This window comes from Typopeltis vanoorti, chromosome 11 (genome assembly GCF_054136105.1).
Source record: "Typopeltis vanoorti isolate ZY-2024b chromosome 11, IOZ_Tvanoo_1.0, whole genome shotgun sequence".
NCBI classification, from domain to species: domain Eukaryota; kingdom Metazoa; phylum Arthropoda; class Arachnida; order Uropygi; family Thelyphonidae; genus Typopeltis; species Typopeltis vanoorti.
The window spans coordinates 81,223,913-81,243,047 of NC_143559.1; the positions used below are offsets into that span (position 1 = coordinate 81,223,913).

The window sequence follows — 19,135 nt, forward strand, 5'->3', positions numbered from 1 at the left end:
AAGGATCTTCCTCAGTCATAGCCAAGTTAGCTAGCCTCGGGTGTGGGCAGCAGGAATTTTTCCACCAGTTTATCTGAGGTTTTTCATCTCTCAAGCAGGCAAACTTACCCTGTGAACACACAGGATACAGCCATAGGATATAGTATAGTATGGCAAGGAAGGTAATGGGAAACCACCTTGCTCATAATCATCTCCCTAGTATAGTAGCATATAGCTGCCCCCATCCTGGCTGTATGGCAGAAAGAAATAGATAGATAGATCAGATCTTTTAGTCCAAGTCTTTGAAAACTGATAGATAGCTATTTTTCTTGTTCTCTGCATCACTGAGGTTTAACGAATTTCTGTTATGTTATGGGCAAGAAGGGATATTCTTTGTAGTGTTGTGATTTAATATGTTAAAAAGTTAATATGAATAATAAGTGCCAACACCTAAGTCCTTCTATATATGACAGCAAATTGAGGAGATTGGATTAACTGTCTTGTTATTACCTAAATTATGTTTATAATATCCACTTGGCCAACCAAACTATATGAGGATGGTTCCATAAGTTTCTGCTGACTAACTTTTAGAAGTGATAGAAAGAAAACTGTCACTTTTCATATCTTTGAATTAGCATTTCTAATTCAAAGATATGAAAAGTGTGTTGAGGTATAAAAAAATTCTGTACTTTTGTTTGCAAAATGGACCTGAAACCTTTCAACTTTCATCTCATTGGCATCTGCAAATATTCTTCCTTGAAGGTAAGGTCTTTCTTCAGTTTCGAGAAGAGGTAGGAGTCACGGCACTAGATCTGGGCCGTAGGGAGGATGCTCAATCTCCTAGAAGCCACAGTCCTTCGCAACAATAGCCGTATGGACTGGAGCATTGTTGTGAAGCAGGCTAACACTATGACTCAGCATTCCTCATCTCTTCTCCTTTATGGTGTCATACAGGAGGGAAGCATAATATTCTGCAGTGGTATTCTTTTCCTTGAAATCGATGCTCTCTCTCTCTTTTCCTAGGCAAAACTGTTTAGCCCATTCCTTCATGGCAGACTATAAAGGAGAAGCTTCCCCATAAACACCATCCAATCGTTTCATAGCACTCAGAGAAAGCTCTTCTTTGGTGAAAAACTTTATCACAGTGATGTACTTAATTTTTAACATTATAGCCACTTTAGAGTGCCATGTGTTAGTTAAATGAGTGCCTCTAATTGAATGGCTCAGGTAGATAGTTGAAACTGGTACGCCAAGCTCCCCTCATAAATTGTGCTATTTGTCATGCTATTTTAAAATTGGAGTGAATTTTGTATGTCAGGCTGGAAACTTTTGGCACTACCTTGTATTTCTATAACTTAAAGGTTTTTGTCTTGAAATTTAAATTTTAAAGGATCAACTCTAGTTATGTTCACTAAACTAAGCAAAACCTTTACAAGTGCTACTATATTCATGTATAGGTATATTTTTAATATACATATTTTGATGCATTGTTACTACAGGAACACTGAAGTTAAACATAAACAAAATATTTATTACTCATAAATATTGTACAGAAATATTTGCAGATCTCGATATCAAGTCATAATAATCCCTTAAGATTTATATCAACAAACTCAAAATTCTAAAGGCAGAAATAAAAACGTATATACAGCTTGCTTCGTACACATATCATTGTCATTCTATATTTTTATTTTCATGTTTTGAATACTGAAATCGTTTTCTGTGCCTATAAAGTAAGAAACCACCAACAACTGCAACCACAACTATGATACTCACTACAACTCCAGCAACAATACCAGCTGTATTTTTCTTTTTCTTATGAGGTGCATTTGTAGTAACTTGTGTTCCAGTAAATGTGGTTTCAGGTGGACCAGTGATTCCAGTGGAAAGTGAACCAGGTATCGTTATAGATCCAGTAAATGTGGTTTCAGGTGTTGAATCTGTTGAGTTAGGAGTGGTTGAGTTGTTGTCTGGCTCTGATGGGTATCCATAATGTCCAGAGGCAATATTAGAAACCTCTCCTTGAATGGGTTTGCTCTTTCCTCCAATTCTTAAAGCAAAATAATAGTCTATTATATTCTTATTGTTTAGAAATAAGCCTTTATTTGATGAGATGTTAAATGTTAATAGTTGCTTCTGTCCTGAAGCCAATGGCATTAAACTACCATTGATGATACTGTTATTTCTGATCATCATGGTTTGTTGAAAAGCACTTAATATCTTCATTTTATTCCCGTCACACCGCAACTGGATTTGAGCTCCTAAAAATATAAAAAACAAAGATAAAATGAATATGAATTTACAATTTGGATCAGTATTGAAGTTATTATTATTATCATTATTATTAGGGCATGCTTCATTGTAGGAGGACTTCAAAATCAAACACTGTGTTCATCAAACTGCACTTTAACTTGTCTGTTGTTTTTCACTTGCCATGTGCTCAGGCAATGTATTTCACTGCAGACTGAAACAATAAAGCCAGATGCACCATTAGTTGCATTACAAATATATGCAATCATAGATTCTATTCCCAACATCACTACAATCCTAGATGCAGTGATGTCGGGAATAGAAATAGAAGGATATATAATTTTCCAGAAGGAAAGAAATGTGAAAAGAGGAATGAGAGTTCTGTTAATGATTGTAGAGGAATTGTGTCTGCAAAATGTGGAAATTGATAGTGCATGCACAGATTTTGAATCTGTGTGGTGTGAAGTTGAAATAAACAGGTTAGCAAATCTGATAGGATACTATTATAGGCCAGGTATTGCAGAGAATACCGACTGTGATATGTTTAGGCAAATTAGTTAAGTTAAGCATGTAAAATGATGGGAGACTTTAATTACAGGAATATAGACTGGAAGGAGGAGATAGTGTATGGGAACAAAGAGAGTGAGTTTGTGGAATTTCTGAGGGATAAGTATCTTAACCTTCATAAAGAGTGCTATGACATGTGTTTGAAGCAACCTGAGGCTTTAATGTTTTCGATTTGGTGATAACTTCACAAGATGTAGTTGTTTAAGAAGTGTTGACACTGCTGCCATTTGGTGAAAGTGATCATGAGGTACTTACTTGTTTGGGAAGTGATGAAACAAAAAATAAGTTACTGCCAAAAATGGATACATGTGGAAGTTTAAAGTAGGTGATTATAGGAAGCTCTGTAGTCAGCTAGCATCGATATGTTGGGTAGATAAGCTGAGCAGAAAAGATGGATGGAAATATATGCAATCATAGATTCTATGATTGCATATATTTCCATACTCACAAGGCAGTATCTGACAAAAGCAATGTATAACTGCATACCAAGGGTTAAGCGAGTAAATAGAGGAGTGAAATGGATGAACAGTGAAATCAAGCAAGCTGTGCTGGAAAAGAAAATGTTATACAGGAGGAGGTACAAGACAACTGGTGTTGATTGGATCCATGAAGAGTGTAAAGTGCAGACTAGAAAGGTCATGAGCATGGTAAAGAAAGAAAAGGTGCAGTATGAGAGGAGGTTGGCTGGTCAGGTGCTAGAGAAGAATATTTATGGCAGGTTAACACTGGTGGATAGTCATGGCAGCAAAATAACAGCTGCAAAGGATATAGTGAAATTATTGAACGAGCACTTTATCAGCATATATCATACTGTCATAAATGATGCTGTGCAGTATATAGAAGAGAGGCAAGTATTGGGAGATTTGGAAGTGAAAGAATCAGAGGTGTATCAGATTTTGGTTGGGATTAGATGTTAATAAGGCAGTGGGAATGGATGACATATCACCATGTATTCTTAAGGAATGTGCGCCACAGTTGGCTATGCCCTTGATCTGGTTATATAGTGAGTAGAGTTCCTATGAAGTGGAAAAAAAGGCAAAACAGGACCACTCCACAAGCATGGTTCTAGGACAGAAGTCTCCATCTATAGACCCAGTCTGTATAACTGCAATTGTGGTCAAGGTGTCGGAAAGATTGGTAAGGAATAGAATACAGGATTGGATTGATGGTCATAGCACTCTTTATGAAGGTCAGCATGGATTTGTAAAGGGTAGGTCTTTCAGTAATTTACTTGCATTTTATGATAAGGTGACAAGTGTGTTAGATACAGTGATATTCTTAGACTGCAAAAGCATTTGATAGATTACCACCTGATAAGTTGGTGTACAAGCTACAGAGCATGGCAATAGAGAGTATATTGGTTAGGTGGATCAGTTTGGCTGTCTGAACGATACCAGCAGGTTGTGTATGATGGAGTAGTTCTCAAGAAAGGAGAGTATCCAGTCCCATGCCCCAGGGTTCTATTCTTGGGTCCCTACTGTTTTACTTGTTTGTAAATGATATATCATGTGGACTGACTGGGAAAATTCAGCTGTTTGCCGATGATGCAAATTTGGGTAGAATTATCAGTAGCACTGCTGATGTTAATTTCCATCAGGAAGATTTTAATAGACTTTTGTCTTGGACAAAGGAATGAGGTTGTAGGTTTAATATTAATAAATGGAAGATGTTGCATTTTGGAGCGCAGAAATATAAGGCTGTGTACTATATTGCCAGTACTATACTGCAATAAGTGGATGAGATTTGAGAGTGATGGTTGATAATAGACTGAAGTTAAGTAGACTTGGGCTAGTGAGGCTGCATATCGTAGTGCTGATATGATAAAGAAGCACTCTAACGTGTAGGGATCAAGAAGTGCTTGTGCCACTGTATAAAGCACTGATCAGCCCACACTTGGACTATCAGATCTGGTCAATTGGTTTTCAGTGTGATGTGGAAACATTGGAAAGTCCAGAGGCAAGTGACTAAGACAATGTCAGGACTTTGGAATGCTGGCTATGGAGAGAGGTTGAAGAAATGTGGATCGCAGAGTTTGGTGGATAGGAGGAAGAGAGGTTATATGAGAGAGATATTTAAGTTAGTGAGAGGAGTTTATCAGATTAATCCAGCGGGGATTATAAAAAGAGTAGAAGGTGGAGGAAAAGAACCAGAGGTCATCCATGGAAGTTATATAAAGGTGTGAGGAGTAAATTTTTTACATAAAAAGATTAAAACAGAGCATGGGGTATATTTCACAGATACCCCACAATGTCAAACTTAGTAGCTTTTAAGCGTGCTCAGGCCAAAGCATGATATATGAGAAGTCAGTCTCAAAAACAATCATGGACCTAATTTACCACATCAGTTAATCAAATGACCAGTCCAAAAATTGTATGGAATAATATCCAGAAAATGAAAGGTAGATATAGAACACACCATTTGTCTACCTTAGACGGGGACCAAGAGGGCCCTTCCCCCCAAAGGAAAAAACCACTAGAAAATTTTCCAAAAATCTTTTAATTAATAAAATTCATTTTTTTTATTTATGTTGTGTCGTACCTTCTATTTCTATGCTACTTATGAATTAGCGATAATTGCAGAGGCTCAGACATAGGTTGCATGAGATGCATAGTGTGTATTCTCAAATCATCTACTCAACTCCCCCCCCCCCCCAAAGCCAAAGATTAAACCCTGAGTACGCTACTGCCTTAGACCATAATGGAAGTGTTATTGCTGCTTTGGGAGAAACGTTTGCCAGAATCAGGAGGATATGAAACAACAGCTTCATATCCTCCTGAATATTTAATACTGAAAGAGAAGCAAGAGAAACAAAGGCTAAATTTTTCTACCAATGGGCTTGAGTAGACCATACAATCAGCCATTTGTTAAGGAGGAACTAAAAAGAGCTCTTCTACTGTCTCACCCTAGTGCAGTAGGGGTCTGATGACATCTATTATTAAATGATAAAACATCTACCATCATCTTCTATGGATCTCCTTCCATTAATATACAACAGAATACTTGCAGAGGAAAAGTTTCTGGATTCTTGGCATAAGTCAGTTGTCATTGCTATCCCAAAACTAGGATAAGATCCAACACAAGCAAATAATTACCAACCTCATGTTAGAGGTTTAATGGAATATTAATTCATTCAGAAATGCCATCACCATTTCTTACATCCTTGGTACTTCAGAAAAAATAGCCAGATCATTAAAAAAGTACAACCTCCATACAGCTTTTAAGCCCCACCGTAAACTTGCTACCTTTATCCGCTCCACTAAAGACCAGCTTCCTCCTCTTTCAATGCCTGGTGTATATAGAGTACCTTGTTCCTGTAAACTTGCCTAGTTCAGACAAACAGGCAGGTCAGCTTCCATCCAGTTAGAAGAACACAGTTCTTACATCTGCAAACACGATTACGGTCAGTCTGGCCTTGCAGACCATGTTTTGGATACATCTCCTGGAAAAAAACTACCATGCTCCACCATAGTAAATTCAAAAAAGAAAGACTATTCTTTGAATCTGCATCTGCACTCAGGAATCAACCTAATTTAAACAAATATGGTTGCATTAAACTTCCCAAAATTTGGGAAACTGTAATTATCAGAGATCTCTCTTTACATCCCAGGCCACCTGCAAATGTCCATAGAGGGTGCACCACGAAGATAGGACTTTAGTTTCACTTTGTATTGTATTTGTGTGTGTGTGTGGTGTTACAAAAAGTTTTTGTAATCCCTGAAGATGTCTCTGTGATGGAGACGAAATATTGGAAGTATTAAAATTAGTTTTAATCCTTTCTCAGTGCTATTAATATTCCATTAAACCTCTAACATGAATTCTTCACAGCACTTAAGGCTCAACACATGAATTACCAACCTATTGTTTTGACTAGCTATCTTTGTAAGATACTAGAGAAAACGATTCATGCCAGACTTTCTAATATTTAGAAAGCAATGATCTTTTCTCCAATATACAATGTGGGTTCGTAGACATCGTTCAACTTTAGACCAGTTGGTTCACTTAGAAACTTGTATAATAGATGCATTTCTGAAGCAAGAACAACTGGTTTCAATTTTCTTTGACATCAAAAAATCTTATGACAGCCTGGAGATATGGCATATTAAAAGACCTCTATACCTTGGGTCTCAAAGGACACCTTCTTGTATTTATTAAAAACTTTCTGTCCAGGCAAACTTTCCAAGGCAGAGTGGGAAGTATGCTATCTTGATATCAAGAACAGGGCATTCCCCAAGGCTAAGTGTAACACTTTTTGCTATTAAAGTTAACTCAGTCACTGAACAGCTTCCTCCCACTGTAGACAACACTCTCTCTCTCTATATATATATTTTTATTAAATGTTGGGCCCATACACAGGAGGTTGGTTGGTCAACGTATAGTACATTAGTACCGTGTAAGGGCAGTGGATTGGGAAAGGAGGAATTTGTTTACATTTGATTTGAATGACTTTAAATTGTATTCCTTGGGAAACAGCAGGTGGGAGACTGTTCCACAGTGCAGCCGTTGCAGGGATGAAGGAAGAGGAAAAGAAATTTGTTCTGTTTATTTCTAGGTGTACTATGAGGGGATGTTGTGCAGCAGCCGCACGTGTTCCAATGAGTTTAGTACTGAGCGGAGGAATTATTGATGTTATTTCAGATGAGCATTTCCCATGGAAATATATTTGACTTTTTTTTTATCATCATATAGTCAAAGGCTATCAGTTTTGAAATATGTTGATGACTTCACAATTTACTGTCACTCTCATAACATGAGGTTAATTGAAAGACAACTTCAGCAAGCAATCATGTTTCTCTGTGGGGTCTTATTAATGGGTCCAGGTTTTCAATAGAAAAAAGTGTCTATATACATTTCTGTAAAAAATGAATTCTTCGTCCAGATCCTGAATTACGAATGGGACAAACTGTTATTCCAGTAGCTACAGAAGCCAAGTACTTGGGACTCATCTTTGACAGAAAATTTACATTCTTTGCACACATTCATCAACTAAGAGAAAAGTGCAAGAGAGCGGTGAACCTCCTTCACAATCTATCCTCTACTGAGAGGGGTGCTAATCAATCTTCATCGCTCCATCTTTATTGTACACATATGTTCAAAGTTGGATTTTGGGTCTCAAGTCTATGGTTTTGCAAGACAGAGTAAATTGCGATGGTTGGATTCCATCCATCATCAGGGTATATGATTGTCGAAAGATTGTCGGAATAAGTGAGACAGGTTAGATGAGGACGACATCCTGAAAGGAATAGAGATGGAAAGGTATGATGTGTTTCATGAGAATAGAAGGGGTAAAAAGGGAGGGGGAGTGCTATTGATGATAGAGAAAGAGTTATATCCATACAAGGTAGAGATGCAAGAGGGAAATAGGGCCAGTAGTTTTGAGGCAGAATGGTGTGAGATAGAGGTGAATAGAATCAAATACTTGGTGGGATGTTGTTATAGACCTGGTAATGTGGACAGGAATGATAGTGAAATGTATAGTCAAATAAACCAAGCAAATAAGAAAAGGGTGATCATTATGGGTGATTTTAATTATGGCAATATAGACTGGAATGAAAAGAATGCAACTGGAAGTAAAGAAAACGAGTTTCTTGAGTTTTTGAGGGATAGCTACCTCAGATAGTATGTAACAGAGGGCACACGAGGATTAAGTGTCTTGGATTTGGTCATCGCATCGGAGGATGTAATTATAAACAAGGCGTCTAATCATTCACCAATTGGTGAAAGTGACCATGAGGTGATTACCTGATGGTTGCCAGCAGTGCAAGTACCCCTATGAAAAAAGGGTATATGTGGAACTACAAGGGGGAGGGTGATTATGAAGAGCTCAGGAGACAGCTTGCAGGCGTAGCATGGAATGAGGAGTTAGCTGGAAAAGAGATCAATGCAGCTTGGGAGATTTTCAACTATTTAGTAGATGCAATGTCTAATGTATTCCACAGGTGAGAAGGTTAAATAAGGTAGGTGTGAGATGGATGAATAAAGAGATTAAGCATGTGATACAGAGAAAAAGGGCATTGTGGAGGCAACATAAGAGAAGTGGAAGTAACCAATTTCATGAGGTCTACAAAGACCAGGCAAGGAGGGTGACTTGGTTGGTGAGAGTAGCTAAAGAGAGGTATGAACAGCAGTTAGCTAATGAAGGCAAAAAGAATCTAGGGAGGTCTTTCGATATGTAGCCAGCAAAAGAAAGAATGATATGGAATGATGACATTGATTGGAGGAAATGGTATAAAGACAGCTGTTGCAGAATGTGTGGTGGAGATACTTAATGAGCAGTTCATAAAATCTTTCAATCTTGTGAATGTGACTTCATGGAGAGATTGAGAGCAGTTGATGATGGGGAGGAGAGATTGACTGTAAGTGAGCAAGAGGTGTTTGAGGAGTTGAGTAAACTAGATGTAAATAAGGCTGTAGGACTTGATAATATATCACCGCATATTCTGAAGGAATGTGCCAGAGAGTTGACACCTGCCTTGAGATAGTTTTTTAATATGAGTCTTGCACTTGGTCAAGTCCCTAAAGAGTGGAAGGAGGGCAAGATTGTGCCACTTCATAAAGGAGGTGATCGAACTCAAGCCTCAAACTATAGGCCTATCTCTGTGTCAGGTGTTGTGGTTAAGTTGTTGGAAAGCTTGTGAGAACTAGGATCCAGAGATGGGTTGACAACAATGGTATAATCTTTGATGGACAGCATGGATTTGCTAAAGGGAGGTCATGTTTTAGTAATCTACTTACTTATTACAATAAAGTGACTGCTTCCTTGGACAGAGGAGAAGGATACACAGTAATATACTTAGATTTTTCAAAAGCTTTTGATAGAGTACCTCATGATAAGTTGACAGTCAAACTAGAGCAGATGGGGTTGGATATTAGATTAGCGCATTGGATTGGAGACTGGCTATCTCATAGGTATCAGCAAGTTGTGTATGGGGGTGCGATATCCAGGAAAAGGAAAGTCACTAGTGGAGTGCCTCAGGGGTCTGTTTTAGGGCCATTACTATTTAACTTGTATATTAATGATATTGGCGAAGATTTGGATGGAGATATTCAGTTGTTTGCAGATGATGCAAAGTTGGGACGAACCATAAAGAGTAGTGAAGTTGTTGTTGCAAGGCAACAACAAATTGAGTATTGAATAAATTGAATAAATTGAGTGATTGGGCAATAAAATGGGGATGTGAGTTCAATGTTGCAAAATGTAAGGTTTTAAAATTTGGAAAACAAAGATGGGATGCAGAATTTATGCTTGGTGGGAATATATTGTTGGATGTATAGGAAATAAGAGATCTGGGGGTGGTAGTGGATAAGGATCTAAAATTTAGGGGACACATCGCCAAAATTGTGAAGACAACACAAAGACTTCTGAGAATGATGTGGAGGACACTGAGGTGTAGGGAGATTCTTGTTCCATTGTATAAGGCTTTGATTAGGCCACACATGGACTATTGTGCCCAGATTTGGTCACCGGGTTTTCAGAAGGATGAAGAGATGTTGGAAAGGGTCCAAAGGCGACTGACTAAGATAGTTTCTGACCTCTGGAATGTTGAGTATGAGGAAAGATTGAGAAGATGTAATTTGCAAAGTCTGGTGAAGAGAAGAAAGAGGGGAGATATGATAGAGACCTAGATAAAGATTGAGAAGATGTAATTTGCAGAGTCTGGTGAAGAGAAGAAAGAGGGGAGATATGATAGAGACCTACAAGTTGGTAAGGGGTTGTTATAAGATCAATGGTGGAGAAGTTCTACAGAGAATAGTGGGAGATCAGGGGAGAACCAGAGGTCATCCCTGGAAACTGTATAAAGAGGGTGTGAGTAGGGGAGTGAGAGGCAGGTTTTTTCGTGCAGAGTTGTGAATGATTGGAATGCCTTGCCTGAGAGTGTGGTATCTGCAAGGAGGAGTGTGTTTAAGACACGGTATTATGAGATGTGTGTGTGATAAAAGGACTTCCCAGATGAGTCTTTGACTCCATTAGGTCTTGTTTAATAATAATAATAATAATAATATGGATTCCATCCACATACTCTGATGCCTTTCACATACTGGTTCCTATCACACTTCACCCACTCGAAGTCTTTATGTTGAAACAAATGAACTGGCTCTATCACTTAGACGGAAACAGTTGTCTCTTAATTATGCTCTAAAGATAAAGTCTCTCCCAGATCATCCTACATGGACTAGTCTCTTTTCTCTGCATTGGGAAGCTCAATGTTGCACACTTCAGACTGCAATATGTCCTGGTATGCATGTTAAAGAGACTGCAAGCTGTTGATATGAATGTTGACAACATTGCCTACACTAAACATAACAGCATTCCTCCATGGCAGGTTTGCCCCTCCATCCTTCATACTCCATCATCTATCTACCTGCAATTGTTTAATGTGCACAGAGCAGCCCACTCTGATTTCTCTGCCCATCTATACTGATGGTTCAAGAACTGATAATCCCTCTGTTGACTGTGCTGCTGTGTTTCCTGACATTATTATCTCCAACAAGATCCCACCTGATGGCAGTAATTATACAGCACAGCATATAAAAGAAAACTACTACCAAAAGTGAGTAATTTGCACAGACTCATTGAGCTCTTTATAGGCTATCTGCTCTCCTATATATAATCCACATCGAGTGCTGTATGAGGTGTTACACCTGTTGTTAAAAATGAAAATCCTTAATTTTGATGTACACCGCAACAAAACCTGGTTTGAAAAAAATTTAAAGAAGTCTGTGAAACGCTAAGACATTATCCAAACCTGAACATAAATGATGTATTAATCATTCCAAGAATGTGGAGGAATCCATCTTCAACCAGTACAGCAACCAAAACAAGCCCAGAAGAAAATCATCAATATGGAAGGACTTTGGAAATGTTTAATGTAGTTCCGTTTTTATTTTATTTGTATTTAAAATTTTTTTATTCTATGTATTTATTTATTTTTCCCACAAGAGGTCAGGCTAGGATAAATGATTAACAAGCATATAGATTCATTTTACTTTTGTACAGTGCAGTGCCATGTAGCTTGTATCTTACACATATGTATTTTTTCTGATGATGAACTCAATACAGAGGTTGAAACGTTGATTGTTACTTTCCTAATGCTAAGTGAAGTAATTATTCTAACATGTGTGTTGTGTCTCCATAAATTCTTCACTATCTAAGTATTGACATTAAGCCTGAAATTAAACATTGACATTCTAATCAACATATAAGGAAAAGAGAGTTGTTCTAGTTAGACTCTGCATTGGTCACAATCTTACACATTCTTATTTACTGAGGGCTGATGATCTTCTCATATCTGAAAAACGCAATACATGGCTTCTATTTGTCATATTCTAGTGGAGTGTCAGCACTTTACACAAGAGGAATGAAATTTTTTACCTATCTAGCCAAGCCACACACACTCGGACGGATGCTTTCAGACGGCATGATGTTTTTAACTTCCTACAAAGAATTAATTTGTACAAACACATGTGACTAATTTTGTTTATATGTAGATACTGCATTGCTAAGCTTAATTTTTATGAATGCATATTGTATGATAATTCCTCTTTGACTATTTATGCACTGCTGTAATTTTATCTACATTTTGGTTTTTGTACATGCATCTTGTTTATTAGTTTGTGCTGTTGACTATTTGTGTACTGCTGCATTGTGAAACTTAATTTTTGTGCGTGCATATTGTTTACTAATTTCTATTTGACTGCATATGTGCTTCCGTAACCTTTGTTATGATTTTGTTTATATGCTGCATTGCTTGGCTTGGTTTTTGTACAAGCATATTGTTTACAATATTTCTTTGACTGTTTATGTATAGCTGTAATCTTTGGGATTGTGTATTGCTGTAACCTTTACTATGGCACAGTATGACCTTTGTTTTTGTGCCAATAAACTACAAATCATGCAATGCTACCCAAGTCATTCATTATCTTTTTCACTTGATTCTTTCATATCCTTCCATCTATTATATATTCACTGTGGTCTGATTTCACCCTATTTCTACCAACTCAATTTTCATGTTTTGCCTCATCCATTAATTGCATTCACTACATTGCTGTCTTCACGGTTAGCCTAGTGGCTATGTGCTTCGCAACCATATGCCTGGGGAAGGAGTGTCCTAGGTTCGATTCCCGTCGATGATGCGAGGAGCTTAAGGATCTTCCTCAGCTATAGCCAAGTTAGCTGATCTTGGGCGTGGACAGCAGGGTTTTTTCCACCAGTTTATCTGGGGTTTTTCATCTCGCAAACAGGTCTAGTGAACATACATGGATTACATTCAGGAACACTGACCCAGCCATAGGTTTGATTCGTCAGCTATGCCGGTTCCAGAGCCCGGATAAAATTTGGGGGTGCTGAGATGGTGCCGTACCTCCCCGTAAAAGGGACTCATGGCTGTGTATCATCATACGATTATTATTATTATTATTACTACAGTGCTTGCTGACACTTGAATTCATCTTCTTACCAGTGGTTTCACTTTTTTATGTTCTCAGCAGCTGCACCTCTTTCTCTTACCAGAAATCATAGTCTGCCACTCACAATTTTAGGATTCTCACTGCCCTCCACCCTTCATCTAACATAATTTTCCCTATATCCCTATTCTCACAACTCATAATCCATCAGAGTATCATAAATATCATACAGAATATGTATACCGGTCACCACATTCGACTTAGGAGCTGCCCGATGCAACAAATTCATTCACTCGCACTGCTATCTTGTCTATGAGCACAATAAAAATACTTGAAGACACAAAACTTGAAGAAAACTCAGCCAAGCACTGTGCAGTAAATATCAAATACTGGGGGATGCAAAAGTAGGTATACAGTTGTGAATCTTATTATTTTGCATTCCTTATTTTTTTATTTACTTATTTTTTATGATTTTTCCAGATAATTATGGCTGGTAATTTAACCAATGAAAGTGAATAATAAAACAATACTGGAAGATACAGAATGCTGAAAAGGTTCAGCATTCTGTATCTTCGACAGAAATGGGGTGAAAAATTTTACACCTTCCCCCCTACCAAGCAGACTAACAATTTACAGAATACGTGATACATTTGATCAGACTAGTTCCATCTGTGATGTGCCAAAGAGTGGTCAACCTGTCAGTATTACCACTCTTGAAAATGGAATGTTATTTGCTCTTGCATTTAATCAAAGCCCACCCACACACAAAAAAAAACTTCTAGTGAGTTAGGCATTCGGCATTGACAAACATTACAAAATGTTAAATTTAATCTTTGCTGTAGCTGCTCAATAATAACCTTCCTCCTTCTTTATTTTATATACATGAAAGAATAAAATATATCTTTTAATCGATATATTAGTAAGAACTTAGTCAATAGTTTTACTTACCATCCATTTTGATGTCTGGAGATGTCCAATGAACAGTAACAATTAGATCATCATCATTGTTTCTGAATACATCAATGACTTCTAAATCAGTTACTCTGGTTCCAGGTAATTCACCTGTGGTATTCTTTATAAAAAATAAATGTTTTTCTCCAGCTCGCTGGAAATGTACATTTTCTCTCTGTAAGTATTCATGTAAGTATTCATCATAATTTTCAGTATTGCTGAAATCTTTCCATGTAAAATTTGTGGAAGCTCCACTACTTGGAATTTCTGAAAATATATTTAAATATGAACAGTTAATGATTTATTTAAAAAAAAAGTAATTATTACTATTATTATCTGAGATTTCCAGGGAGTCAAGGAAAATATACATCACCTAAAACTGCTGTCATACCTTTCCTTAAAATCATTCACACTACATGCACTCAGTACTTCACCAGGAAAACTATTCCACTCACTTACTGCTCTAAGAGAGAAAATCTAGACCTCTATCATATCATCCTTCTTTCTCCTGTTAACCAGAGTCTGGAGTCCACTTACTCACAATCTGTCCTCATAATCTAAATTCTATAATCTTGGTAACTCTTCTTTGCATATCCTTTCCACAGCTTCTTTATCCCCTTGGAACCCAGGAGACCAAACCTGCACACACACACTAGTCTAGGTGCAGTCTTATCAAGGCCTTGCAAAGAGGCAAAATGGCTTCCTTATCCTTATATGTCAAGGTTCGCTTCAACACTGCAATTATCCTCTGAGTTCTATTTGCAATTTTTGCTATGTGACTTTTGAACTTGAATAACAACTTTGACAGAGTCAATATATTCATTATGGGATATCTCACTCAACCAGCACTTATCTATAATATTGAATCTCAAACTCATTCAATGCTCCTAGCATTCATGTCACACTTCCCATGTACAAAACCTACTCTTCACTCCCTTCTTTGTCACAGTCTTATACAACTTTCAAAAATACATTTCCATTCTTATCCTCCACCCCATGTATAAACTACTCTGTATTAATCCTGTGAGGGAATTTTATCAAATTAATCCAGAGGGGATTATAAAAAGAGTAGAAGTGAGAGGAGCAGAACTAGAGGCCATCCCTGGAAGTTATGTAAGAGTGTGGTGAAGATGGGTGTGAGGAGTAGATTTTTTATATGGAAAATTGTCAGTGAATGGAACGCATTACCAGAATATGTTGTTGATGCAAGGAATGTTAAGGATTTTAAGATTCACCTCCTACGATGAGTCTGCTGACTCCATGGAGGGTGTAATAATTATAATAATAAAAAACTCTCTCACCAACTTAAACATTTTGATTCTATTCCAGCTATTCACTGTACTTACAAAGTACATTTGCTAAAACTTTTCCCATAGGTTCAGAAGTATGTACATCACAATGGAAACCAGGCAATGGTAGTTCATGTGAGATCTGATCAAGGTCACATTGTACAGTGGTATAAACACCTCCTTTTATCTCTACACATCAGCATCCTCCTTATCACAGCAACATGCTGGACAGCCTTTGCAACCCTTTTACTATATCCTCAGAGTTTGCGATGCCATAAATTACCATCAGATGTCAAATCTCACCTACCTCCTAGAGAAAAGTTCTGCAACACAGTAGCATAGCACTATACCTCTTCAAGAGTAACACCATGTACTCATTAACATTAATGTAGCAAACTTGCTAATCTTTAATAAGTACATAGTATTACTCTTAGAGTGAAGTATAGTGCTATGTTACTGTGTTGGAGAACTTTTCTCTAGGAAGTAGGTGACATTTGGTATCTGATGTTGTACATCCTAATCCAAGCTAAAAGTCAATTTAAATCTTCCTTGAGGAACTTAAATATTAACATCACTCCTTGTAACTTTCTCCAACATTACATCATCAGCAAAACTGAATATCACTTGTCAGACCACTTTAAATAAGTCAAACAATAGTGGTCCAAAAACAGAACTCTGTATAGCATCCTACTGGTTACATTCTTTCTTTTAGGCTTACACAGTGATCCGAATGCATTTTTGAAAATTATGGAGACAACTACCGTGTTTGAATAAAAACTTTAGTTTAATATAACTAAAATCTACATTTGACGTTTCGACCTTTATGTCAAGGTCATATTCTGGAGCATACAAATATACACAGGAAACAAGCTACACTACAATCAAACTGGTCTGTTAAAGACACTGACCAACTGCTACAACAATTGTTGGCCTGACCTCTGGTGGAAAAAAAAAATTATACATCAATGCTAAAGTCCTATTATTAGTGTTATCTGTTGGTTGTAGAAATACATTGGGCACAACGAGTATCTATCTATATACATATATTAACATCATGTACACATTCCAGCCAGTTGGTATGGAATGGTTTCTAATACTAGCTGAGGATTGGCTAGAGTCCTGACTTATGCTGGATCTTACATATTAGGTAGGCTGAATGTGTGCCATCCAGATCCTTGGAATTTTCATGCCATCTTTGTTGTTGATATTTGCGTGGTTTATCAGGATTTCGCAGGCTTCCTTAAATTTCCTTTCGTACCAGGTTTTTGTGTGGTGTAAAGAGCAGATGCTTTTCCAGTTGATTTGGTATAAGGTGTTGAGTACATGGTCTGAGAGGCCTGCTTCACCATAATGGTTATATTTAATGTGTCTAATGTGTTCTTTCTTGCGTATAGGGATTGTCCGTCCTGTTTCACCAATGTACGGTAAGTTACAGGTGCAGCGGATGCAATATACTCCAGGATGTGCTAATGGGAGGAGAGGATCCTTAGAGGAGTTGAATATGGTTTTAAGTTTAGTGGGTGGTTTAAAGGTGGCATTGAGGTTATAATGTTGTAGGATTCTGTTGATTTTTTCTGATAACCCTTTAATGTATGGGATGGCTATGGTTTTACTGTAATCTAGATTCGTTTTTGTTGTAGTTTTATGGAGTATTTTATTAACAGTATTTTTGTTATAGCCATTATTTATGAATGTGTCACTAATGATTTTTAGTTCTTGTTTCAGGGCTTGCTGTTAGAGCAAATTGTTGTAGCTCTGTTTTAAAGGGTGTTAATGACTCCATATTTTTGTGATGGGTGGTGGTATAAATTAGCATGTATGTATTGGCCAGTGTGTGTCGGTTTTCGGTAGACCATGAAGGATAGACTGCCTGAAGGAAGACGTGTGACTAGTGTGTCTAGGAAAGGGAGCGAATTTTGGTTTTCGATTTCGACAGTAAATTGTATACATTCGTGTTGTTTGTTCAGGTGGCTAAGGAATGTGTTTAGCGTTTGTTGCCTGTGCGGCTAGATCACGAATACGTCGTCAACGTATCTAAGCCAGACCGTCGGTCTTAGCATGGCGGAATCAAGACCCCTTTGCTCAAAGGTTTCCATGTAGAAGTTAGCGATTGGGGGGGGGGATAGTGGTGAGCCCATGGCTGTACCTTCTTTTTGTAGGTAGAATTTGTTTTGCCACACAAAGTAACTAGACTGTAGTACGTGGGCAAAGAGGGCTGTAATGTGTACATGATGTTAATATATGTATATAGATAGATACTTGTTTTGTGCCCAATGTATTTCTACAACCAACAGATAACACTAATAATAGAACTCTAGCGTTGATGTATTTTTTTTCACCAGAGGTCAGGCCAACAATTGTTGTAGCAGTTGGTCAGTGTCTTTAACAAACCAGTTTGATTGTAGTGTAGCTTGTTTCCTGTGTATATTTGTATGCTCCAGAAGATGACCTTGACATAAAGGTCAAAACGTTGAATTTTAGTTATATTAAACTAAAGTTTTTATTCAAACATGGTAGTTGTCTCCATAATCTTCAAAAAGGCACTGGTTACATTCCTTTTCCAGGATGCCCATCCACATCCAAGCACAATTTGCTGGTATAATTTCTAACCATCTGACTATTCTAATAATCAATATGGAATGACTATTAATCTTAAAGATGACTTCAAAAATTTTTATTCAGATTTGTCATCTCACCATGTATATAGCAGTGATTTTTCTCACTAGGAAACTCCAATTTTTGATTAACTAAAAGATTTTTTATATGGAAAAAATAAACTAAAAGAGAACTCAATCATTAGAACACATGTAATCAAATTATCTTTCAATCATTCAACCTATTCATAAAATTCTTTTGGTCTTCAACAATACAAAAGGATTTCTGGAATGTTTTCTTTATGTGTTATGTTAAATTTAATAAGATTACAAGGTCACTTACGTTTGATATCTTGAATGGTTGGGATAGGAAGTATATCAGTTCCTTCTGATTTGTCACGAATGACAGTTGCTTCATCACTGTATGCCTGAACAACTACGGTATAATAACCCTCTTTGTCAAATTTGCCAAAGTAAGCAGTGTAAATACCATCATACCTTGTTGTATCAGCACCTATTAAAAAAATTATGAAAAGAATAAATATTGATTTATTTACATACATTATATGTAATATATAGAAAACACATCAGTTAATTAGTTAGAAACATATGTTTTGTATGGATGATTCATATTTATTTACTGCAGAACAAAAGAATAAATGCTAATGATATTATTATTATTTATACAGGTACTGCATGGGAGCCCACACTATCCATTAACAGAATACCTATCATACATCTCCTTAAACTTATTCATTGTTGGGGTGCTCAGAACCACCTTTGGCAATACATTCCACTCATTCACCACTCTCCAAGTAAAGAACCTAGTCCACATATCCTTACTAACAACACTGACAATTTCCAAGTGTGACCCCTTGTTTTCACCCCTACTCTCCATGTATTGAAAATTCTTTTGTGTCAATCTTATAGAATCCCTTTAATAAGTTACTAAAGGGATTCTATAAGATTGACACAAAAGAATTTTCAATACATGGGGAGTAAGGGGGAAAACAAGGGTCACATATAAGTTTCTATCATAACCCCTCTCCTCTGTCTGTCAGCTAAACTTTGCAACCCACACACACTTTCAATTTAACCTCATAG

At 37.2% G+C, this 19,135-nt stretch overlaps 1 protein-coding gene across 2 annotated transcripts in view; it reads right to left on the bottom strand.

The window, feature by feature from the left end:
• Window positions 1-1,489: 1,489 nt before the first annotated feature.
• Window positions 1,490-19,135, bottom strand: part of LOC150101792 (calcium-activated chloride channel regulator 1-like) — a 252,305-nt gene continuing 234,659 nt past the window's right edge. For both annotated transcript variants that reach the window (XM_090400230.1, XM_090400231.1), the window contains exons 12-14: window positions 18,375-18,545; window positions 14,146-14,415; window positions 1,490-2,240 (exon numbers count right to left, since the gene is read on the bottom strand). In XM_090400230.1, coding sequence (XP_090256356.1) covers window positions 1,654-2,240; window positions 14,146-14,415; window positions 18,375-18,545 — 1,028 coding nt within the window. In that variant the 3' untranslated portion in view covers window positions 1,490-1,653. The remainder of the gene's footprint in view (window positions 2,241-14,145; window positions 14,416-18,374; window positions 18,546-19,135) is intronic.